At 35.1% G+C, this 27,561-nt stretch overlaps 1 protein-coding gene across 1 annotated transcript in view; it reads left to right on the plus strand.

Annotated features, from left to right (window-relative positions):
• Positions 1-26,707, plus strand: part of LOC123557018 (sushi, von Willebrand factor type A, EGF and pentraxin domain-containing protein 1-like) — a 60,601-nt gene extending 33,894 nt beyond the window's left edge. The window contains exons 12-16 of the mRNA XM_053524202.1: positions 3,865-4,104; positions 4,279-4,449; positions 11,009-11,206; positions 15,936-16,208; positions 26,493-26,707. Coding sequence (XP_053380177.1) covers positions 3,865-4,104; positions 4,279-4,449; positions 11,009-11,206; positions 15,936-16,208; positions 26,493-26,707 — 1,097 coding nt within the window. The remainder of the gene's footprint in view (positions 1-3,864; positions 4,105-4,278; positions 4,450-11,008; positions 11,207-15,935; positions 16,209-26,492) is intronic.
• The last annotated feature ends 854 nt before the right edge of the window (positions 26,708-27,561 follow it).

Genomic DNA, 27,561 nt, shown 5'->3' on the forward strand with positions numbered 1-27,561 from the left:
ATCCACCATGTTAATTGAAAGTTAAGTTTAATAATACTTACATCAAAAAGCAAGGACTCTATGACATACTTTTACTATTTTATAACAAGTAAATTAATACATATTCAAAAAGCACTTAACACTGACCTTATCGGTGCTTGATTGTAAACAGTAATGTCTGCAAACGTGACAATGGTTTCATTGCAAAATGGTCAACCCGATATGTTTGTGTTTTTTTTGATTGCCTAAAGACAGGCCTTCTAAACAAGGGTAGTCTCGCAAGAAGTGAAAGATTAGAAATGCTGATAAAACAATGTTATAATTTGGGATTTCTACCCAGAAAATAGTAGCGGAGGCATTTAATACCATCTAACCTGTAAGTTAACCACCATATTTAAGAAACATTGTGTCCGATTAATAAATTGTGTTTGTTTTCTGAAATGTATTGATTTTTTTTAATATACCATAGATTGTTTTTCTTATCCATATTTCCTTTTTTTAAAGCCGACAATCATTTTTACTTGATTAATATTTTTTCATTTTAGAAGTGACACTTTTTTACATTTATCATTTACCTTTCTTTTATTTTGGCAGTTATGAAGTACAAAAATATTATTCTTTGCATAAACACAATACGCATATCTCTGATATGAAATACACGTAGCTCGCTTAAATTGTCGCCATTTCGATGAAGTCCTTACTCCACCCAGTGGCGAACCTGGAGGGAGATACATGGGAAATAGTGGGCACAGGCATTATTCTCCAACTGGGCATAGGTGGCTATATGAAACACGCATTTTCGCGCTATGACATAAATATTGAACAGTTTAAACTGGGAACTGATCTCGGTTATCATCATACTGAAATGAAATAGTTAAAGCATTGAATGAAAATGCTATAACATATTCTATAGCTCTTCTCCACCGGCGACTGTATGCTTCCCCTTCGATGAGCATAAAAACGCAAAAGTTTCAGAACGCTTTATTGCTCAGCCCTTGGAGGCATATTAATTAAACTGTTTATCCATTGTACTCTGGCTCTCCGTCCTTCACACCTTACGTGCGTCCTCAGCCACACCTTACGTGCGTCCTCAGCTCTTTGTTCATTTCTAGTCTAATTCAAATTAAACTTGATACTCACTTTGTTACATCACTGATTTCCAGCTGGCCATTGAGATAACTTAATGTGAGGTTACCAAGAATTCATTTTAGATTTGAGGCATACTTGTATTTGTTTCTAATAGTTAGTCATTTACTTAGTTACAAAAAGAATGTAAGAAATAGATCAAAAGTATATTATTAATAGGATAATTCATTAGTCAGCTATTTAAAGTAAAGGGACGGATATTACGAATGTTAGTATTTCAAAGTAAAGTTTTGTTTTTTATTTGCATGCAAACTGTTTGTTGTTTAAGTTTCATCAAAGTACATTTTATACAGGTGACATGACATTTGTAATAGATTAAATGTAAATCTAAGTATTCTCAGCTTTATCTTAGCTGTGAATGAATGGCATTGAGGTACACAATGAAAAGGAAAATAAATCTACAAACCCGCCACTACCAGAACTCAAGGTTTTGATTCCTTTTATTTTGTCGAGCAATATCAGGGAGCGTTTTTTACACAATGTTGAAATCAGTCCGGTTTTGTTATTTTATGGTACGATTAAAACAGTTTCTTGATCAAACTTACGACAAAAGTTGAGAAGATAGAAATTCAATCAGTTGTACATAGGAGTTTTGAAAAGTTGAATGTCATCGTCTTTTAAAACGAACACTAGACCATTTATGTTTGATTATTGCACTATGTATAAACCGATGAAATTTCTCGTTAATCATTGTTAATCATTGTTATTGAAAATATGTTCTGTTCAGTACTTTGCAAAATCCCTCGAAATCGACAGAATAAAACGCATACATTTAGTCGTGTACATACACGACGGGTCTGTATATACACCGCTTATATAATAACGCGTACAATGTTATACCTTGCAATGGTTTTTAAGTAGTTAATGCAACTGGTTGGTTATCGATTACTTTAATCACACTATGTACTCGGATAATCTTGACTCTGTTCAGCGACCCTGACTCAGTGCCAACATGGCTGAGAGAAAGACGATGTATGTTGTTAATTTTCTTGACTTTTTCATGTTTTTATGTTTGTGTGCAATTTTAGCGCAAAACTTTTAATAGCCATAATATCCTGTATTAGTAACATGATTTGTGTACTAAATATTTTGTTCGACAAAACACTTTATGTCGCTGGAATTCATTAAAATGTACCTGAATAAGTCTTCAAAATGAACATATTTTTATGTTTCCGGCCATTTTAAAGTACCTGAAAATGCAGTAATACCTTACTTATCAGCCATCTCTTTGACAATGTGTAAGGTAAAGGTAAAGGTAAATTTTATTTACCGTCTCTTTGTGAAACAATCAACATAATCTCTGTAGAGCTTTTGAGCGACACTATACTAAGAACAGTTAAAACCATTTATACCTTACCCTCAGCTATTTGCTGGTACCCATTTACAGCTGGGTCGACTGAAGCAATCGTGATAAAGTACCTTGGCTAAGGACACACCGCAATGGGAGTAGCCAGGATTTGAACCAGGGGCCTTCACCTCCGTAGGAAAGCGTCTTAGCCCTCTCGACCAATGCGTCCTCAAATTATAATTATAGCCATATTTGTTAGTCATATAGTGTCCAAAGAAATTCACAGTATTTCAAAACATTGTCACTATGTTTCGAACAGTATCAAAGTTTATGAATCATTTTTTATAGCTTAAAAACGGTATTGATTGAGGTGAGCTTGAATTTGCGGATAATTCTTGATTGATATAGGAAACAGTGCTAGATAAATACGAACTTAAAATGGATAAATATCTAAAAACGAAAACATAGCTGTTAGTCCGTGCTACATGTATGAACTATAGATGCTCGAAGTTCTGTGACCCCCCCCCCCACCCCCCACCATGTCAGTCCATGCATCCTACCACTTTTCTCCCTATTAGATGTCTGAAAAATGTCGTATTACTATAGTTAATAACTAATCATAAATCTAATCCCATTTAAACAATACCAAATATGAGAGACAGGCTGGTAAAATCCGTTACATTTCATCGATTGCTTCATCTGTGCAATGTCCTCACTGAATTGTGTGTCAAGAACAATGTCGTCAGGTATTTCATCGATGTATTCAGGTAACTAAACAGGGGTGTATTAACAGTCCCATGGCTACTCTGTTTCTGGTGGATAATAACAATATAATCTTTTACTAGAAGTTCCTTGCCACTTCGCGGAAGGGATAATGCCATCGTGTAATTTATAATTATAGCCATATTTGTTAGTCCCTGTAGTGTCCAAACAAATTCACAGTAATTCAAAACATTGTCACTATGTTTCGAACAGCAGTCACTTTGAATGCTTTCTATATTTTTAGATTTTAAAGGGGCCTTCACATTTCCTGTTCCGCATTCACAATTATTACATCGTCTTTGACAATAATCGATTTCTTTTGTCTTTGTAAATCGTTTGGCCATATCTTTAGGAAATACTTTTTTTTCAGTTTCAGATATTTTCGACATTTCTCAAGAGCACTTTTTCTGTGCTGATTTATCTTCATGTTGACTTTTTATACATAGTTATAGTTGTTTTGATTAATTGAGATGTAAAAACAATAAAATCAGAATTATGTAAGTAAATAACTGTTTGTACTTGCTTTATTATAATATGACATGTATGTATTGTTTCTACAGACAAAAATGCCATTAATTATTGAAAAATATATTTTTTTCTATGTTAACATGTGATACATGACTCTATAAATATGCAAAATATCCGCTAGAATTATTGTGAAAAACATATTAAAAGTAGATATATTTCAGCGATCCAAACGCACGGTAGATGCAATACGTCGTCATGTAACGGCCACAGGTGTCTCAACAAAGGAGGAAATATTTCCTGTGTATGTTCGTATGGTTGGTCCGGTGAATCATGTGAACAACCATCGGATACTTGCATTGACAATATCTGTATGAATGGAGCCGAATGTCAGATTGAGAATAGCAGCTATGCCTGTGAATGCAAGGCAGATTTTCTAGGTGTGCTGTGCGAAGTATCAACAGGTTGGTAAATTCAATGTTGTTGAAATATGCTCAGCCAGCTTCCACTATTATGTATTGTAAGCTTTCAAATGACTAAACTGTAATCAAATATTTTTATAACGAGTAACTTGTACACACGTAAAACATGCACGAACAACATACTTTTATCTATTCGAAGGCATTAAATACTTTCAGTTAACGGAGGCTGGGCAGAATGGTCAATTTGGTCCGAATGCTCTGTCACATGCGGTGACGGTTCTAGGCAACGGAAGAGACTCTGCAACAATCCACCACCAACAGAATATGGAAAAACGTGTTTCGGTCTAATGTCCGAAAGTAAGATGTGTGTCATGGATGAGTGTCAAGGTAGGGGAAATGCTTACGTAACTAGTGAAGTGTAAAAGTAAGCCTGTCTTTGTGACATCAAAAATTCATTTGCAGCATTTTGACGTATTTACTTTTAAAAAGAATTATGCCACATCTGCAACAATTCTGTTTCGTAGGAGCTCGAGTTAAATAACAACTAGCGTAAAATTATGAAAAATGAAATATAAAGAAAAAGATACAGCCATGTGAAAATATCCATGCAATGATCGGGCAGCAATTTCTGGTATGGGAACGTCACCGTTCTTTGTTTTTTGTTTGTGGTCCGATGATAGTGGTTCAATTTTTTTCACTTGTTTGAATGTTTGATTAGGTCATTTCTAAATAGAAAATTGTCAAATTTTGCATATTCCCATTTTACTAAATTCTTATTTAAACTTTCTAAGAGAGTTTGGAACTTAATCTAAAGATAGAGTCGTAACCTTTTTAAGATAGAAAGACATTGAATAAAGTACCTTTTCGCTTTGTCGCGGGCGCCAAGACGAAAGGCGAGAATTCTGGTTTTGGCGCGTTGTCGCCTTTTCGCTTTGTTGCGGGTGCCAGGATGAAAAGGCGAGATTTCTGGTTTTGGCGCGTTGTCGTCTTTTCGCTTTGTCGCGGGCGCTAGAGCGAAAAGGCGGGATTTAGAACTCGACAAGCGAAAAACCACAACGCGACAAGGCGAAAAAGCGAGATTTTTTATTATTGACTGAATTTTAAATATTGCATTTATAGCTGCGGAAACAAGAAGTGACCATTCTTGCCTTAGGCAGGTACTTTTATAGCGCAAAAACGTCTTTCGCTATTGTGACTGATTTCGGCGCGTTGTCGCCTTTTCGCTTTGTCGCGGGCGCCAGGACGAAAAGGCGAGATTTCTGGTTTTGGCGCGTTGTCGACTTTTCGCTTTGTTGCGGGCGCCAGGATGAAAAGGCGAGATTTCTGGTTTTGGCGCGTTGTCGTCTTTTCGCTTTTCGATGAAAAGGCGAGATTTAGAACTCGACAAGCGAAAAACCACAACGCTACAAGGCGAAATAGCAAGATTTTTTAACGCGCCGTAAACGGCGCTTAAAAAATCTTACTATTTCGTTTTGTCGCCTTGTCGCCCGGGACAAAGCGAAAAGGCGACAATCGACAATGCACCAAAGGAAAAATCTCGCCTTTTCGCTTTGTCGCCTTTCTGTAGCGCATGCGCACACCATTGTTGTAAGATCTTTAGTTTAATAGTATTTTATTGCTTTCTGTTTCAAAGATACACACAGCACATACATTTTTAACACATAACAAAAAACAAAAGGATCGGACAACGAGTTATTTCAACATCAGCATACAGTCCTTCCGATAGAAAGAATGTTATACTCTACTAAACGGATTTAATGCGAGCAAGTTACTTGAGAGAGAAAAAACAACAACAACAAACAAACAAAAAATTACAATAACACAAAAGAAAAAAAAAGCATATCAAAGAATACATTTCTGTAATGGAGCTACTATATTGTGTCTTGAAGCTGCCTCTTCATCCCGTTCCAAAAGAAACCCATACTTAATATAAATTGATACTTATAAAAACTTATATAAACTTATATATAAAGTCATACTTTGTTCAAGCAAATCAGAACATACGTAGACAATTTCATTCATAACAGAATGTATATAAAAGGTAACAAATAGAAATAAAAACAAAGATTTATAAGGTTATTGAATTTATTGTACTACTTAAACCGATTTGATTGTTAAATGCAAGCTTGCACTGCTAAAAATATTGTATTCTTCTGTTTGTTCTTCTTTTCCAAAGAGTGATATATTTGTGTTTAAAGGATGAAAGTGTCTTGTTAATTGAAATAATCGAAGTCTTTCCTCAGAGTTTTTTTACAAATAAAGAAATAATATTCTGCATTTTCTTCTCCATTTACGCATCCATAAAAGGCCTCATTTCGTAAGTGATTATTGTAAAGATCGTAGTTAAGAATGCTACATTTAATTCTTAACCGAACATGCATTTTCTCTTTGGTACAATGGGAGGCTTAAACAATTTTTTCAATTTTGCTTTAAATATGTTTAAGGAGGGTGATTCTCTTACTGAAAGTTTTAATTCATTCCATAACTTATGGTGGTATACAGATTTTGAGACTATTTCTGTACGGCGTGCTGAAAGTTCAAGGTTATCATTATTACGAAAATTATATGGCACTGTTTCGTTAACTTAAGGTGTGATACTTTAAGTAGACTAATAGTGTTATGAGATGTGACAGAATTTATATTTTATACAGCACATGCGCTTCAGGAAGGCGACAAAGTGAAATTGCGAGATTTTTAAAAATCTCGTTTTTTCGCCTTGTCGCCCGGGACAAAGCGAAAAGGTGACAACCCACCAAAAGAAAAATCTCGCTTTTTAGCTTTGTCGCCTTCCTGTAGTACATGCGCAAACGATTGTTATGAGATATATTTTATATAGCGCATGCGCTACAGGAAGGCTACAAAGCGAAAAGATGAGATTTCTGGTGTTTGCGGGTTGTCGCCTTTTCGCTTTGTCATGGGCGACAAACACATTTCTGAAGTGTTCGTTTTACACCTAAGACAAAGCGGACATGATGATAGCCTGATCACCCAGTGTCCGTCATCCTTCGCCGTCGCAATGAACACATCAGAGATCACAGATTTGGCACAATCGTATTGTCTTAACAAAATATCGGACGAGTTTGAAACTAGGTAAAAAATGTAGCCCACTAGGTCTCCAGATGGTCAACAAAGACTTTCTGACAGAGTGACCTAGTTTTTAATCCCAGACAACATAATACATTAAATTGAAGACAAAGACGGTTTTACTATGATTTAACTCAGTGACCTTGTTATTGACCCTAGATAATCGAGTGATAAACTTGACCGAGAATTGATAGAAAGACAAACTTTCTGACAGATTTATGTAGATCAGGTAGTAAAATAGGACATGTTTAACAGCAGTCAAACGTCTGTAAAATACTTGTATTTTGAAATTACAGCTGTAAGAGACATGTTAGTGGAAAGATGACCAGAAATACAGTTGAAATGTATAGGTTTAAGGCAAGCAGGTCTAAAAACAGTTGTAAAAATTACAGTTGAAAGTTTCTGCTGTAAAATTGTCATATCTCCAAAGTACAACTGAAATCTTGTTTGAGGGGAACAAGAGTATTGTCAGCCTTCTTTATTGAAATTAACGCATATAAGAGGGATATAACTGAAATTTACAGAGAGTTCACATTCATGTTAATATGGAAATAAAGTGGTATGGAGTAGATACGAAAGACCGGTGGTGACTTCCGATTTCTGACTTCCGACTTCTGACTTCCGACTTCCGACTTCTAACTTCCGACTTCTGACTTCCGACTTCCAACTTCCAACTTCCGACTTCCGACTTCTGACGTCCGACTTCTGACTTCGACTTCTGACTTCCGAGTTCCGACTTCTGACTTCCGACTTCCGACTTCCAACTTCCGAGTTTCGACTTCCTAGTTCCGACTTCTGATTTCCGACTTCGCACTTTAGACTGTTCATACTATACGCATACGGAAGTACTAAACCTTTGGAAAATGCATTCGAGTTATAAGAAGAGATGTTCGTAAGACAGCAAATGCTCGACTAATCGAATTGTTGTCCCAGAAGCAGGGATATTACGACTAGTTTGTCTTATAAAAGGGGCAAAAATACATGTCAGAGTTATGGAACTTGAACCAGTGGGATAGGTATTTAATCTAGATAAAGAAAATATAAGTTTCAAATCTATTTGCCTTAAAGTAATAGCTATATGTACTTGCACGCAAAACCTTAATCAGGAAGTCCAAAAGGGGACATAAGTTGGCCAAAATGCAAGTCAGAGTTATGGGACTTGGTGTTATCACATAGTTTTATAACCCCGAAGACACATGTGAAAGTTCAATTCAATATCTGCATTAGTTTTGGAGATAGTAACTTGCATGTAAAAATTTAACCAGAATTCAAGAAGTCCAAAAGGGGGCATAATTATATGTCAGAGTTAAGGGACTTGACCTAGTGAGGTTTGTAATTGACTTTTAAAGAAAAAAAATAAGTTTCAAAGCTATATGCATTTAAACGATAGCCATGTACTTGCATGCAAAACTTTATCCACGCCGACTCCGAAGCCAAAGGGAGTAGAATAGCTAGACTATTCTTTTAATATTCAAGCTAAAAAGTAATTTTCAAAGCAATATGCCTTTACGAAATAGTTATAATATATGTACTTATACGCAAAACTTTAATCAGTATTTTCTGAGTCCAAAATGGGGCATAATTTGGCAAAAGTGCAAGTCAGAGTTATGGGACTTGATGCTATCATCTAGTTTTATAACCCCGAAAACACATGTGAAGTTTCAATTCAATATCTGCATTAGTTTTGGAAATAGTATTCCTACTGTACACAATCATGGAAAGCATACTTCCGACTTCTGACTTCTGATTTCCGACTTCCGACTTCTGATTTCTGACTTCTGACTTCAAAGTTCCGACTTCCGAGTTCCAATTTCCTATTTCCGACTTCCGACTTCCGAGTTCCGACTTCCGAGTTCCGACCTCTGACTTCCGAGTTCCGACTTCAGACTTCTGACTTTCGCATGCTTATAGTATAAAAAATCGGAAGTGCGAAGTCGGAAGTGAGAAGTCGGAACTCGGAAATCGGAAGTCACCACCGGGCTTTCGTAAGTAGATGTAGATGCAAATGTTTTATTAGATACTAGTAATATAGCGTAAAATGACTTGTATAAGTGTATACATTAAGTATTTACACTATATTTGAATTTGATAAGTTTAAAAGAAATATTCATAAGATTGTTATATGTTTGCATGAGAAAGAAATATTTGTAAGGAAAATCTGATGCATAGTTTCTACGTTGTATCCTACTTTTGAATTTTGCAAATGATATACTGTAAGCATATTACATATTGTTCTTTACTTACTAAATCTTTATTCTGCTATTTTTGTAGTATTTATGTCTCCCACACCACTGTGGCGGGAAACATGTTGATTTACTCCTGTCTGTGTGTGTGTCCGTCAGTCGGTCAGTCAGTCAGTTAGTCTGTCACAAATCTTGTCCGCACTCTAAGTCGAACATTTCTCATCCGATCTTCACCAAACTGGAACAAAATGTGTTTGCCAATAAGTCCTAGGCCAGTTTCAATAACTAGCCAAATCGGGCCAGGCACTTTGGAATTATGGCCCTTGAATTACCGAAAATACTGATGCCAGTTTTACAGGTCTTGGTGCATGGTTGACTCAGATACATAATGGAGAAGATGATTAGGCAGTTGTGCTAGACATGCGTTTTTCTCAAAAGCAGCTCTAGTTGCTTACATTTCTAGAGAATTACAATTCCTTCTAAAACTTTTTAACCAGGTCCCGTGCTTTCGTTCCTTGAAATGATGCCCTCTTTTGATGTTCACACATTCTAACCAGGTCTTATATAGATTATTTTAAAAGGAATGTAGAATGTTAACAAGGTTTTCGTATGATTTGACCTAGTCAGCAAAATGATCGACTTTCAAAATCTACCGGGAGTTTCTAAACACAACATTTTAATGGGCCTGTAATTGTAACCATTTAGAGTGTTAACAGTGAAATGGTGAACGGCGGACACACTGCCACCGCAAAGTTAACGTTGTGCACTTTGTGCTCAGATGTGCTATAAACTATTTTTCTACCGCACTTTCAACAGTTAAAAAATCTCCAGATGACCCAATTTATAAATCGATCGTCTTAAGTGTTCACACTCCACTTCGTCTTTATTGGCAAATGTCTATTCACAAGCTGCTCTTGTTTGCCCTTAATCGTTTAATTATGTCTCCCACCACACAGTGGTGTTGAACACATATTGATTTACTCCAGTCTCTGTGTGTGTCTGTGTGTCTGTGTGTCTGTCTATCTGTCACAAAGCTTGTCCGCACTCTAAGTCGAACATTTCTCATCTGATTTTCACCAAACTTAAACAAAATGTGTCTGGCAATAAGATCTCGGCCAAGTTCGATAACTAGCCAAATCGGTTTAGGTGTATTGGAGTTATGGCTCTTGAATTACCAAAATTCGGCCTATTTACTCTTGTCCGCATTCTAAGTCGAACATTTCTCATCCGATCTTCACCAAACTTAAACAAAATGTGTTTTACAATGAGGCCTCGGTCAAGTTCGATAACTAGCCAAATCGGTCCAGGCATTTTGGAGTTACGGCCCTTAAATTAAAGAAAACTCAGTCTTTTTACTCTTGTCCGCTCTCTAAGTCGTACATTTCTTATCCGATCTTCACCAAACTTGAACAAAATGTGTTTGACCATAAGACCTCAACCAAGTTCGATAACTAGCCAAATCCGCTTAGGCACTTTTGAATTATGGCCCTTGAATTACTGATTGGGTCCACTCGTCCAGATCATCTAATTGGATCCACTCGTCTAGACCATCTAGAGAAACTAGATATTTTCCATAGGGGCAGTTGTGGGAGACATGCGCCTTTTTCAAAAGTATCTCTAGTTTTATTCGCTTTTGTACAAACAAATCAGTTTTAATCTAAATCTCCATTGTTTAACAGCATGTCCAAGCTTGACAGCTACAAATAACTCGTATCATCATTGTACGGAAAATCGTCAATCGGGATTGCAAACCTGTTCACTCCGTTGCAAGGATGGTTTTATATTGGGGCCCTGGTTTGACCTATTTTTGGAACTGACATGTGGAATGCAGACAGGTCTCACATGGTTACCAGCAAATTTAACTGCGCCGTGCTCTGGTAAGTGTATATGAAATAACAAGCAAAATATACTCTCCAATACACAACAGAAGCCATTATTTATCCCCCCGCCAAAGGCGAAGGGGATATTAGAAATGCTCTCCGTCCGTGCGTGCGTGCGTGCGTCCGCAACGATCTTTGTCCGGAGCATAACTCCAAAAGTACTGGAGGGATTTTCTTCAAACTTCATACACTGATAGAACACATTGGGAGGAAGTGCAGTGTGCAAGAACAATAACTCTACCTTGCCTGTTTTTTGAGTTATTCCCCTTTATCTTATTTTCTTAAAAAATTTTGTCCGGAGCATAACTCCAAAAGTACTGGAGGGATTTTCTTCAGACTTCATACACTGATAGAACACATTGGGAGAAAGTGCAGTGTGCAAGAACAATAACTCAACCTTGCCTATTTTTGAGTTATTCCCCTTTATCTTATTTTCTTAAAAAATTTGTCCGGAGCATAACTCCAAAAGTACTGGAGGGATTTTCTTCAAACGTCACACACTGATAGAACACATTGGGAGGAAGTGCAGTGTGCAAGAACAATAACTCTGCCTTGCCTATTTTTGAGTTATTCCCCTTTATCCTATTTTCTTAAGAAAATTGTCCGGAGCATTTCTTCTTCATGCATAGAGGGATTTTGATATAACTTGGCACAAATGTTCACCACCACGAGACAGAATGTCATGCTCAAGATCCAGGTCCCTAGGTCTAAGGTCAAGGTCACACTTAGAGGCCAAAGGTCAGATACAAGAATGACATTGTCCGAAGCATTTCTTCTTTTTTTTTTTAAGATTAACTTCCCTTAGTTGTTACTATAAATAACTTATATTGTAACATTTTTATAATTGACCATAGGGAAAAAACAAGACCACTTTTCTGTGGTACAACATGGATGTTACTTTTCAATTTTACGTGTATTTTAAGATATCTCTACCTGGTAAGGAGTTTTTTGTGGACTTAGAAAAACAAAAGACTTACAATGATTACTAAACAACCACAAAATTAAAATTCCATTTGCAAATACAGCTGCAAGAGTAAAGAAATTTGCTGTGACGGGCATATATTGTGACATTCTGGCACTCGTGTTCCCTGTTAGCTTTCCATTCCTTCTTTTTACAGTAGCCATATAGAAAAACATCATAGCTATACTGTTCATGAAAATTAATAAAATTTAGCAGTAAACCACCTCACCACTGACTTATTCTTTCTTCCACATCTTTAAAACCCCTGATGCGGACCACAACTAAATGTTTCTTCAAAGCTTTCCCCAAAATTAATACTTTCAGACACTAACTTGCAAGGAACTTTAGCCTTCAGTTATAATATGCCCGGCGGGGGGATTGGCCATGTCTAACATGGCTCTTGTTCAAGCTCAAATTATTGATTTTTGTACCACCTGACAACAAAGTTGTAAGGGGGCGGGGTATACTGGTTACAGGTTGTCTATCTGTCTGTCTGTCTGTCTGTCCGTCCGTCCGTCTGTCCGTAGACACAATCTTGTGCGCACCATCTCTCCTCATCCCCTTGATACAATTTAATGAAACTTCACACAAGTGATCAGTAACAACAGTAGTTGTGCATGGGGCATGTTAGGTTCTTTCAGAAAAGAAAATTGCAGAGTTACGGGACTTTTTTATTTGTTACTATGCTATATACGTAGACACAATCTTGTGCGCACTATCTCTCCTTATCCCCTTGACACAATTTAATGAAACTCCACACAAGTGATCAATAACAACAGTAGTTGTGCATGGGGCATGTTAGATTCTTTCAACAACAAAAATTGAGTTATGGGACTTTGTTTCTTGTTAACATACTATGTACAGACAGTCTGCATATGCAATCTTGTGCGCACCCTTGCACAAAATTTAATGAAACTTCACACAAGTGATCAGTACCAACCCTAGTTGTGCATGGTGCATGTCACGTTCTTTTAGATAAATATTCTGCATAGTTATGGGACTTTGTTTTTTTGTTACTATACTGTATACATACAGTCCAAATAATTATGCAATCTTGTGTGCGTCAAATTGCAATTTACTGTGTCAGTGCATGCGGTGGGGGGTGGTGGTGTGGGTGCGGGTACATTCATCACCTTTAGCTCTAATTTTTATTGCACGCCAAAATTTTGTTGTCAATATTTTCGTCTAATAATTTCTGCCTCGGTTGTATTTAGTTTACACTATTTTGTTTTAGCTTGATTTTGATGAAAGCAGTAAGCTGTCTGTATTCTTTTGAACACTTAGAATTGGTAAGTCACTCTTGACTGAGCAAATGGTCTCGAAAACTGTTGTCATAAAAAGCTGGCCGATCAAACTCCGTGGCCTTAGGAATAACCTTTGACGATAAAATTATTCTTTCCCAATTAAGGAACCTCTCTGGCTGGATGCGCTCCGCAGATTACATATCACTAAACCCGAGGATGGAAAAGTGGCGTTGTTGAAACATACCAAACATCTTATTTGTCACAAAGGTTACCATATGTCGTTTCCTTCAAATACATGGTCAATATGTGAAAAGAAACCCCATTGCGACCCTTTCATTGTGCGAAACAAATTCATAATCAACGACCACTATGTTTGTTGTGTGCGAGAACGTAGACTGTTAGCGTATCAAATCACTACATTAGGATGTTAAACAGAAACAAATAAAGCGAATATGTTAATAAGGTAGTGGCAAGGGTTCCTGTAACCTGATATCATAAAAACCGCCTCAAAAACTCAGTGGTAGAGTATCCGTTTTGAGTGCGAAATTTTAACATTTCAAACAGATAGTTAAGTGCCGCTCCATAGCACAACTAGGTCACAGGAGGTAATATAGGTTTTTTTTTAACTGAAAACTTTAAAAAAATCTTCTTGTCTGAAACCACAAGGCCTAGGGCTTTATTATTTGGTTTGCCCAATGTTTACAAGATGATCAATATATATTTATACAGATGTGCCCTAGAAGGAACTTTTTCTATGCTTTAGCTTTCAGAAATAAATGATAGCTTTCTCGAAAGTTATCGATTTATCGTATGAAAGCCAAAATGTTTTGTTTCAGCAAACAATCTCTTAGGCAATAGTATTGTGTTATAAATTAGATTTCCCCTCTTTGAATGGTTAAAAATGACATTATTTGACAAACGTTAGTGCATATTCCGTTACTAACATGTTTCCAAACTTCACTTTTGCCACAGTACTTTTAATCAGATAAAATACTTTCTTAACGTTTTCCGTACATTGCCACATATCATTATTTGTTTCAAGTTTTAATATAATTAAATTCTCAGTATGTGCATAACATAAACATGAGATTTACATTCCAGTAATAATAATAATAATAATAATAAAAACACGTGATCAGTAGAGGACAACTCTCATTTAAATAGAGTAAAGGAATCGACGTTTAAGTTTCATCTTAGGAATTGTATTCACGTGTTACTTTTATTCAGAATCTATACAGTAGATCTAGTTTATTACGTGTTATCAAATCCGGTATTTGGATCTGATTTTTGTGCATCGTAACCTAGTCTATAATTAGAAATTTTAGTTAGGTCACTCAGTAGCTAGGTTTTTGATTGGTCAGACTATTTGCACGCGCTTTGTATAGAATTATAATGACCATAAATATGTTACTAGGTCAGACATATGAGTTATTGTGTCATAATCATTGACCGTGCGATTTTTGAGAAAAGCATGCTTAATTTAATTTTATGATGTGAGATTAATATTCGTTTATCTTGAATGGCGTCTAATCAATAAAATCCGAGAAAAACTCCTTTGGAAGCATAGAACGTATCCAAGCAAAACAAAGTAGACTCGATTTGATTGAGTCTCTTCCTGAAGGGAAATGAAATGTGAGACACGCCAAACAAATACAAGTCGAAAGATTTCTTGCGGCCAGAAGTTATACAGAGCAGAAATTGTTATGGATGCATGTGTGACCACTCAGCCTAAAAAGTAACACATATTGGTGAATAGTGTGCTTGTTTTTTTTTATCATACCATTACGCTTTAATGTAGGAAGTATTATTCCATTCTACATGTTTACAAGTGGATCTATGAAATATGTATTTCTTTATTTTAAAAGTTATTGTTCTGAGCAAAAATAACTATATTTCTCTTTTATGTATAACGTAACTTTGAGCTGAACTGGTCACATTCCTTGACTATTGAAATACTTTACTAGAGCTATCACAAATGTGATTCATGCCTTAATTCACCTGGACTTCGTTTACATATAGAGCAAAACAACACAAGACCGTAATCCAGGAAATTAAAGAGCTATTAAAAAAAGTCCCTTATGCACAACTAGGTATCAATATTGATCATTGCTGAAAGTTTGAATAAATTATATGAAATAATGAATGAGGAATTCAGGTCACAAGCATTTCTATATCATATAGAGTTCCATCTATATTGCAAAAACGGCGTTCCATAAATGCGATAAGCCAATCGCATATCGATAAAAAATCACGTGAAATCACCCAGTCTCCATGTGCTACACTACTTGTTGCATTCCTATATACCTGCGGCCTTCAGGCCGCAGGTAAAAATGTGTGGATAAGGACCTACGTTGAAATCCCAAATAAATTATATGTTCTATGTGTGTTCATAAAGTGTTCACCTTTTGTGTATCTAATACTTCTAGTATGTAAAAATAATCTCAATTCATACATAAACTATGACATGAAATGAAAATGTGCAAAGGAAGTAATAAAACAGATGATATTATTCTTTACATAGAATCTGTTAAACCTCAAAGTCTTCTGCTTGAGTCAAGTATTGAGTACGACCAACTGATCCCGATGCAGTATCACGACATGGTAAAGAACTCCGTTCTTGATAAACTGCTGCACACGGACTGTTTTAAATCTACAACATCTTCAACCTGCTTAGTGGAAATATCGTTGAAAGAAGAGCTTAAATCGACAAATGCAGATGATGAATTGAGAATAACAAAGATGGAATTGTCTCTTCAAAGAAATGTTACACAAAATGAAAACCTCATTGAAACAGGTATGAACTAACCCATAATATTGAATAGAACAGAACAGGGCAGATATTTAATCAAGTCGTATGCATATATAGCATATTGACATTACCAATACAAAGTAAAAAATAAAGCATGCATAGTAATTACAAGCTGGTTCAATATCACATACATGTCTGAATTTAGTCAGTGATACATGTAATTATATGTAATTATGCGAGAGTGTTTTTCATGCACGATTTAATACCTCCTGTTATTTCCTGAAAGCTTTAATTAGATATAATGCCACTTTACGTATTAATTCAAAACAGTCTTTAAATTCTTTAAACAGTATCAAACCAGTGCTTTCATCTACACATAACTGCAATTCATTAACAACAATTATCCAGCAATCTTACCTTGAGTACTGACATGAAACAGTTAGTATTTACTGACGTGGGAAACAACCACACTTCACCAAAACCTAAATGATTCAATAACATTTTAACACTATACACCCAATTCTTCTCGCCGTTTTCACAACGTTCTAACATTGCGCTATAAATATTTCCAGTAATACAGTTTTTAGTATTTACAATCTTAAACCAGTATTTCAGTATTCTACATGTCCATGTTATACACAACGGACACCTGCCTCTTTCGCCATATATGGCTAAAATATTCGTTTTACATTCAAACCCCACTTAATAAAGTTTCTATGCAGTCTCTCAAGTATTTCTGCTTTTAAAAATCCCCAGACTTCTGATAAGAAGTATACTGCAGAACATACATAAGAGTCAAATAAACTGAATTTGATATTTATAGGTATTTCCATACCTCTTGTTAGCGTCTGTAACAAGCTAATCGCCCCAAGAGCTTTTCCCACTATTGTGTCTATTCCACGCTTGAATGAGCCGCTTTTACTCACTGCAAATACCCAAATAATTATTCCACCACCTTGATGTCTGTTCCGGAGTAAGTCCATCTTTCATTCGCGGCTAGCCGATGACTCTTTTTGAAAACTAAGATTTTGACTTCTTAATATTCACTGTTAATTTCCAGCGTTCACAATAATCATATAATAAATCTAAATGTGATTGCTGACCCTTGAGCGTATCGCTTAATAATATACAATCGTCTACAAATAAAATCAGGTAGATACATATCTGGTCTACATTAATCCCTAAAAATATGTTTTCCTGCAATGCATTTCCAAATCATTTACGAAAGGAGAAAATAATATTGGCAACGTTATCTCCCCTTGAAATAAGCCTATATCACAACCGAAGAAACCAGAAAAGGAGTCAATGGGTTTAACGCAGGATACATAGAGCTGAGTAATCTTAACATTTTCATGTCAACGCTTTCTTTTATAAGTTTATACCAGATACCATTTCTGTATATTTTGTCGTATGCTTTCTGGCAGTCAATACAAGCCGCATATAAAGGCTTATTCTTGCTTTTATACATGTATATCAAAGACTGCAAAATGAAGATAACATCCTTGGTGCTATGACCTTGTCTGAATCCAAACTGGGCATTGGTAAGCCGTTCACTAGCCAATGACCAAGTTTTAATTCTTTTATTCAGTATGTTTGTAGACAACTTTCCAAAACAGCTTGTTAACGTTATAAACCTATAATTATTTGTATTTCTTGCCATTGGCTTTTTTAATGAAGGGACAATTACATCCTGCGTCCAAAGCATTGGGAAATTATCTCTAGGTTCTAATGAATCGATCAGAATATCAATTGTTTCTGTCAAATACTCATTTAATACTGAATCTACAACACAATTTTTGTTCCTTTTTAAATTCGAGCAAGCTTTCTGTATTTCTTCTTTTGTTATAGGCGTGTCAATATTATCCAAAATATCTCCAGTCTCTATCGTTTGGTTATCAGATTGGTTAAAAAAATCCTCTACGTCAGGATTTACATCATTATTATTAGCCGCAAGATTCTTAAAATGAGTATAAAAGTCTCCATTGCCACTGACTCACTTTTATTTTTGGCCTTTATTTTGAAACATTTTCCATAATTAGCGCGGTTTCTTTCGCCTCATATCGTTTATTTCACAACCTCGTTTCAGCTGAAACTGCCTCTTTGATTTTTTAACATAATACTTGAAGTCAATTTCTACACTGCTTCATAAAAGAAAAATATATTCATTTCTCGCACATGTATACTTTTCTATAGCTTCTATATATCGCCGTCGTTTTTCTTGACATGTTTCTTAAAACCATTTGTTCCTATCTGTTTGACTATTATCAATAAACCCTTTATTTTCGCACAAAGAGGTTTTTTCGAAGTACCTATAAGCTTTACCTGTAATATATTCCGTATACCAGTATAACTTAACTTTCTCATCAACTAAATAAATATCACTGTTTCATTCAGCAAATGTTTATCGGAGTCTATATCATCTCTTAATTGCTCCCTAAACCTAGAATCCCATCTATGGAAAACCCTTGGAGGCTGGGTATCATTAATTTTAAGTTGATTTACTTTTATTCCGAATGATATCGGGCATGATTCGAATATTCCATATGATTATGAATATTATAGTCGACAATAAACTTGAAATGAGAATAACGTGTTAACACTAGGTCAGTTACGCTCTCCCCGTTATGGGTCATGCACGTGTACCTTCCGTTATCCATAATTGAACCTGATCGCCCGTTCATTATGCATACATTTACAGCTTTACATAGGTCTATTAATAAATCTCCAAATTGATTAAAACCAAAATCCATTGATTGCCTGCGGGAAGGAACATATGTTATCATATTATATTAAAACAATTGTCTGCAATGTAACTTCATATTTTTAACATGTGCTTGATTTTGTAATAAAAAACAATTATAATGGGAAACCATATCACTGAAAGTTTCATCTCCATTTTCTGATAATATTGAATTTTCTGTAAGGTGAAAATATATACGGTTACATCTATTCATTTATGATAGTAAAGACACCCATTACGCATTAAAGATTTTATACGATTTTTGGGGCGGAATATCAGCCTCAATGTTAATACAGACTTTCAAAAATCAAGTCATTTCTTAATGCAAAACGCCTAACAAAATAGTGCGTAAAAGTAGTTCTACCTCCTTCACTTAACAATCTTTCTGCGTAATTACACTAATCATACTTAACCTAGCCGAGACATACCAAACAAAATGTGTATCATATAAAAACAATGTGTTTAATATCGGCAATATTTATTAAAAAGCGCAATAATACAGCCTTGTGTGCTAAAATAAACTTGTGTGCTAAAAATAACCATAACGGAGATTTGACACGAATCGTGTGCTTCTGCTTTCTATCTGACCGAATTACAATGCTATTATCCCTTGAAACTATAGGTATCATTACCGTGCATGTGTAATGCAAATTATGCGTTTAGCCGAGACGAATTCCCCAATGCATTGGAAGCGGATAATAGCACGTTCTTGTGTTCTATTTATAGAACATATATCAGTTATACCATAATGCAATGCGCGAATTGCTTTCTATATACATGTATCACTCTCAGTAATTTTCGAAGAGACATGGTGCCTGACGCACTCGTTTTAACAGAATAAATAACTTGCGGAAACAATAACTAGTTAAATAAATATATTGGAACAAACGTAGAGAATATACAAAATAAATTATACAGATTATTTTATGGTAATATGCGCCACCTAACGAAAGTCATAGGACCGTTATGAAATTTTGCCGAATCAAAATTGACGATATTTCCGATTGACTGGTATTTTTTTCATTTTTCTGTTATACTCCATTTTGCTGCTGTAAATCTTCAAACATGACCACTAACGTCATTTTTCAGCAGAGCGCAAAATGACGAACTTGACTGGTTTTTCGAGAATCGTTTTTATATACAACTAAAAAACGGCAAATATTTTTTTATTTTCAAGTTTATATTAAAATTATCTCTCCAGTGATATATAATTTGTCATGTTTATTTCAACGTCACATCAGAGGCAAACGATTTATGAACGCAAAACACGCAAAACTGACGGTGTGCTTCGGAGATTTCATGGCATCATTGGAGGGTTCAATATTGACTTGTCTTTTTGGAACTTTGTTTTGAGTGTCCCTGTAGTACATGGCCCTATATTTGTTACACGTAACATCATTTCATTCACTTGGATAAAGTAAAACTTGAGGAGATACCGCCTAAGACCTTTATAACCTGGTCCATTTATGAATCTGCGCTCAAGCGGTTTGGTTCGTTTGTTGCATAAGACACAAGGATAGTCTCTTCTTGATGTCATCCTGAAACATTAAATAGAAACAGTTGAATACATAAGTACAAGAACGTGCATTAATATACTGCTTATAAAGGTATCACTAACTAAACATTTGTCAATAGGACACTAGCGCACCGACTTCGCGTCACTCTACATGGTTTCATGATTCTAGGTGAAATATTTCATGATATAGGCAACAAAACTTTTAAGCTCTTTAAGTATATTTTTCAATCAGTTGTCGAAGACCATAACTCTGGTCGTGCTTAGTGCAATCCCAAACAGAACACCTGGTGCACAACTTCACGTGCTATATAATGATCTTCTAAGTTTTAGACTGTATGTATGTTACATTTTGATATACACGGAAAACAAAATTATGTCCTTAATGCGTATTTTTGACAAAATCAAGGGCCACAACTCTTATTTTGCAGCGTGAAATTCTAGCAAATGTTAGGTGCACAAATTCACACATACATAGTTTCATGATTATTAGTGAATTTTTTTAAGATAAATGCAACACAAACTTTGAAGAACTTTATGTGTATTTTTCACTAAGCCAACGACAATCTGGCTAAGCGAAACGACAAAACACAACAATAGCTATGCAGCTTCACATTTATAACACAATCCTGTAAAGTGTCATAACAACTTAGTCAAATACTTTTTGAGATACATGTGACACAAAGATGTATGCCCTTTATGCATTATTTTCAAAGACCATGAGTCATAACTCCGGATTGATAAAAATATTCGTCTAAGGTACACAGCTTCATTATGCTAAATCATATTCCTGTAATGTTTCATAATCTTCTGTCAATTAGGCATTTTAAATGCATATGTTGTCAAGGGTCATAACTCTTGTCTGGCTGTGTGACATCCCAATTGAAACACCAGGTACGCAATTTCACATGCTGAATAAAAATCATTTGAGGTTTGATGAATTTAGGTTAAACACCTTTTGAGATATGCACAACACGGCATTGGACGGACAGGTCGACTGACAGACATACGGGTGGAAAACGATAATTCTAAGTGCCCCCTTCCCTGAACCCATCTTAGAATTAAAAAGCATTTGTTTATAAAACTAAACTACTCAGACTATAAAGTTGTCATATTTAAATGCATATATAGAAAAATAAGGCAGAACACATTAAAATAAATATAGAATACAACAACATTTATTGTTTATGCAGGTGAACAGTACTTTAGCCATTCTTAGGTCCACAAAACCTTCATGATCATAAAAATACTGTTAGATTTATGTTGATCTAATATAAAGTTATGAAAAATAAATAAATTAACTGAATTTAATCGATCGTCAAATAAAAACGCTATTGCATTTTAAACAACCGCATACCGGATTATATCTGGTCATGGTTCATGCTGTTCGCAAATAGTTTCTCTAATTGCAATAGGCTTTGAAAGCGAACAGCATGGATCCTGACCAGACTGCGCGGATGCGTATGCTGGTCGCAAAGCCACTATGTTGGTTTTCACATGGCGCGGCTCATTTATGTTTTGACGTTTAAGTGACAGATATTGAACAGTCACTGTAGTATCATGAATGACAAAGCAACTAAAATATAAAAAAAGAATGTGTAAGAACAAAGAATCTGTCTTTATATTTCCAAACTGCACTTTTAGCCCCGATAATCTATTGTTTTAATAGAACCTATGTAAAACCTGCACTCATTTATCGAAATAACTGCATTTTTATTAAGACCGCACGTCTTCTGCGTTTTCTTATAAACCATTTCATCTTGTCTACCTCACCCGAACTGGCAAGCTGAACTTCTGGCGGGGAAGTTCGAACTTTTACCTGTTTCCTCTCCAGATAACGGTTTGTGCACACAAGTCACGTGCAGAATTATTTTCTAGAACGGTTCCTTTTGTCCGTATCATGCGTTCGACAGAATACCAAAGTAAGATAAAAATACACTGACATGGGCATATCCAGTACTGGCATGAAGCAAACCTGCGTGAAGGTTTCGATGGAGGCCTTGAGAAACAAAAATCAAACAACACCAAATCATAGAAAGAAAGAGTTGTTTGACATGAAAATTGAACAGCATGTAAAACATGTATATTACTTTACGAAACAAGTGTCAGTATACTGATATAAACATTGAATTCCGGAAAAGGGCTGCCTAAAGGGGCTCCACTTCCGGACAGTTAAACGCCTTTAAAAACTCACCATTTTCAAAGAACAGTTACACATGTTTGTTTTGATGCATTTGCAATAGCGTGCGAGTGGTGAAATTTCACGTAACAAGGTGGAACATAGTTTTCAGCAACTGTTTATCATTTTTTCTTTACAAATGGCATTCATTTTCAAAGAGAGACAACTTTTCTCAAAGATTACTTAAAATAATCGGAAAAAGTTGTTTCCCTTTGAAAATGAATGCCATTTGTACCTAAAATAATCAGGAACAGTTGTCTCCCTTTGTAAATGAATGCCATTTGTAAAGAAATAAATATAAACAATTGCTGAAAACTGTGTTCCACCTTGTTATGCGAAATTTCACCACTCGCACGCTATTGCAAATGCATCAAAACGAACATGTAACTGTTCTTTGAAAATGGTGAGTTTTTTAAGGCGTTTAACTGTCCGGAAGTGGAGCCCCTTTAGGCAACCCTTTTCCGGAATTCAATGTTTATATCAGTACACTGACACTTGTTTCGTAAAGTAATATACATGTTTTACATGCTGTTCAATTTTCATGTCAAACAACTCTTTCTTTCTATGATTTTGGTGTTGTTTGATTTTTGTTTCTCAAGGCCTCCATCGAAACCTGAACATAGATTTAAAACGAAGTCTTAGATGAACACCAAAATATCCAGTAATAGAATCTCTTTAAGACTGACTACAAACATTTTGCTTAGAACTTTAACATTTGATGTGCTTCACTTTTCTGCTAAGGTTTTAGCGTTTTGACAAATATTTTTAATTTTATCAAAATTGCTTAAGAATTGAAACTGCAACTACAAATAAAAAATCAGCGTATTCTAGGTGAATACAACTTTCGGCTAAAATGCACTTTACCGATACGTATACAGTCGACATTGTATTAAGAGACCACCCAAGGGACTGGTAAGAAGTGGTCTTTTAATGGAATGGTCTCTTAATGAATTTCAGTCAGATGAAAATGAAAGTTATTTTCTAACTGTTAATGTGACTGTTCTTATTATGAACATGCATGTATGGTTTCAAAATCTGTTTTAACACCGTGAAAACTTTTCCAAGTCCAAAAACCGTGAAAATTATGGCTAGATTGTTTGTCAGTTTGACTGATACAAAGTGCCTTCAGTCACGTACCAAACGTACTCGCTAATTACACAGATAAAAAAATGCCCAGTAGAATTTTGGTACCCGGTCGCTTATTAGATACTTTTGTCGAGTATTTTACCTGTCGGGACTACATTTATGCGGTCGCTAGTCGTTTAATAAAAGAGTCGTTTAATGGAATGAATTTATATACTGAAAACGTTCGGGAGGGATTTTGACCTGTCGTTTAATACAAAACTCGCTTAATAGAGGTGGTCGCAAGTACGATGTCGACTGTATCCTGTTTCAATGAAAAGGACTCTTTGTGTTTCTGTGTCATGTATAGGAGAGCAACTTCCTGAAATCATTCATTTATTTCAATAATTTCATTTAATCATATCTTCGTTTTATCATTTCTGGAATTTAATAGCATTATATCCACAAACAGAAACAGAAATGGAATTAAAATTAATGAAAATTTACGAAATAAGTATAAAAACGTTGTAATTTTTTACTGGGGGTAGGGGTAGCGCCACGGTAGATAGAGCGAAATCTAAAACGGTGACCCCCATTTTTCTTTTAAGGAATCGATAGCGATTGAAATTTTGCACGCTTGCTCAAATTTATTCAAAAATCTATCTGGCAGTTTCTGAAATATAGGCGTCTTCACGCAAAATTTTGGGTAAAGCTCGACGTCAGTTTTGCGTGTTTTGCGTTCATAAATCGTTTGCCTCTGATGTGACGTTGAAATAAACATGACAAATTATATATCATTGGAGAGATAATTTTAATATAAACTTGAAAATAAAGAATTTTTGCCGTATTTTAGTTGTATATAAAAACGATACTCGAAAAACCAGTCAAGTACGTCATTTTGCGCTCTGCTGAAAAAATGACGTTAGTGGTCATGTTTGAAGATTTACAGCAGCAAAATGGAGAATAACAGAAAAATGAAAAAAAATACCAATCAATCGGAAATATTGTCAATTTTGATTCGGCAAAATTTCATAACGGTCCTATGACTTTCGTTAGGTGGCGCATATTACCTTAAGGAGACCAAGGTCTTTTCAAACAGCGTAAGCAAATAAAAAAAAACTTTTAAAAAGTACGTTGCATGCACATTGCACCATATTCTGCAAATGATATTATCAAAATCTAGCATCAGAAGAACAATTTTATAGTCTTGGTATTAACAAAGCACAATATTTTCGGATTCGAAACGCCGAAGAAAAGCACTTGCGGTTAAAACATTTAGTACAAAATACTTTTGATTCACGACTTTCAAGCATATATCAGCACAGTCAAAATCATAACTTCTATTTCATTTTAAACAACTGATTCTCACAACAACAGATGATTGCTATAAATGAGGTGGTTGGGATGTCAGCTGTGGTCGGGGTCCGTCAAACATTTCCTTATTGAAAATACATAATTGTGCATGATTTGATAGAAAAGTATGGTGTTGCATAAGATAAGCAACATCCAAAAATTATTATCGAAAGTCAAATATCTACATGTCACACTAAGGGGTCATTTGTAATAAACAGAACATACGAATACCTCAAAGGTGCTATTATTTCAACGAAGAACTGAATACATGTATGTAGCTGCAAATAATTATGTTTGACAGTGTATTTTGAAAGTATACATGTTGTTCAAGACATTTCGAAATTTCAATAAATTCAAAATATGCGATCATAGAATTTATTTGCATTTTACAAAATTTATAAGCGTTAAATTCATAAACACGAACGGATGACATACATTACAAAATTTAATGACGATGTATAACGGCTACTAAGAAGAACAATTTTTTTCTGTTCTGTGAATACGTTTGTGTTTTAATTAACGCTTTCTCAGTGAGTATATTTTTTTTTCAAAAACGTTTTATAAAGTGGGATGTGTCACAAAATGAACAGAATGATAGACAAAAACATCATTCATTCATATATTATAGATGAATGTGCTATTTTTAGATAGCACACCTTATCGGTGACGTCACATTTCCTCACTATTATTAGATCTATAATAGGTTACACTCTACCAATTAGTTTCTTCTTTATTTTATATAAACAACGAAATCTTGAGACCTCATTTTCAGTACTTTAGAGCATTTCGCTGGTATGAAAACCATATATGGTCATTTAGTATGACATGCCTTTTTATCAAAATTAGAAAAACATTGACATGCTATGTTACATATAAGAAAATTAATCTGTTCTGAAAAAACAGCACCCTCTGAAAATGCTCCCATGAAAATAGCTCTTGACCAATTACGCCTATGTAGACATTTTCTCAAAGAAGAAAACTAATACCTGGAAATTCACAATGAAAATGGTCTAGATCTTTTCTCAATACAATAAGCAATAACACTAAGCCAAAAATATAACTGCCACGTCCTCATATGACTCATAATACCAGATTTCATCAACAGCATGGCAAATACATTTTGGACTTCTTCACATATAACACTGAGTACTCACTTCCTGTTTGGTGTAACAGTCCTATATGCTGTTGGTGAGCTGTTGAAACGTTTCTCCGTATCCACAGGACAATTTCAGTCTTTCAGAAAGCTGTATTTCAGGAACGACAATAAACCCTAAATCAATAATAAATTTGTCTTTAGAAAAAAACTGTTAGGAATATTTGTAAATGAAAAAAAAACATGCAAATTCCCTAGTGTTCAAGTCAGTTTACACAAATTTCACAAATATAACATTTAAAAATATCGTTTCACCTGCATAACCATAGCAAAACAATTGCTCCGCCCCATCAGGTTTCTGAAAGCTTTGATTTTATTTTGTTCTTTAGGTATTTCAGCAGAAGTGGTTGTCATGGAAAGAACCGCTGAATATATGGAGAAATTCTCTAGTGAAATATTCAGTTTCCACGTTGACGACACAGTCCATAGAACTGTTCGGAGAAATGGTATATGGTTTACCGCTAATACAAATTCCCTAAACATCCACGGAACGGTGATCTGCGATAAAGGCCAGGTTGCTGTTGAAGGAATATGCAGTAAGTAAATTATTCAACATACAAAATTGCTTTATGTTTAAAAATTTGTCGGAGCTAACTGAAGTACAATATGTCGTTTTGTAAAACGTCTTCGTTTACTCATATCACTTGATAGCTGGTCTATAGTATACACTTACTGAATTGCTTACTGAATTTGCAAACCTGATGATTTATCTATTGGCCGGCAAGCTATTCAATATTCGTTTAATAAAATGATATCAGACATTTTATTTTACATATATATATATATATATATTTTAATTTAGCTCTGCAAAGTATAGTCTTGACCTTGTTAGAATAATTTGTAATTCGATGTATTAGTAACTAATTGTTTTAGCCCAACTAGTGTTCTAGTCCACTTGCATCTTATCAGTTGAATTACTGTATATGATAATTCGGATATTTATTGATCAATTTAGGTTAATTACAATCATAGCTGGATCCCTGGGTCATGCATTATACTTTATACGAGTGTTAAAGGAAACCAACGAAATGTTGTATCCAGTCAGAATAGACATCTATAGATAGTACCAATATGAACGTACTTCTTCTAATAGTAGGGTGAGCAATTAAACATCGAAGGAAGGTGAATCTACATGTTTGTTTAAAGTTCATCAGCTTTGGAAAGTAAATAAGTTCAGGTTTTTGAATGGGGTCTTGTTTTTTTGCTTTATCAAAGTCAGTTTAGGTCAGGTCGATAGAAACTTGTGACCAGGAATTATTCTGGATCCCTTGCGAGATGATTATCTGAAACACTGTTCACGACACAATAAGGTCATGTAGCTTATTATTGCAGCTATCCACCAATTTGAGGGATAGAACTATCATTGAATCCGAGACATAGTAAGACGAGACATATTAG

The sequence above is a fragment of the Mercenaria mercenaria genome, chromosome 15, assembly GCF_021730395.1.
Source record: "Mercenaria mercenaria strain notata chromosome 15, MADL_Memer_1, whole genome shotgun sequence".
Taxonomy (NCBI): domain Eukaryota; kingdom Metazoa; phylum Mollusca; class Bivalvia; order Venerida; family Veneridae; genus Mercenaria; species Mercenaria mercenaria.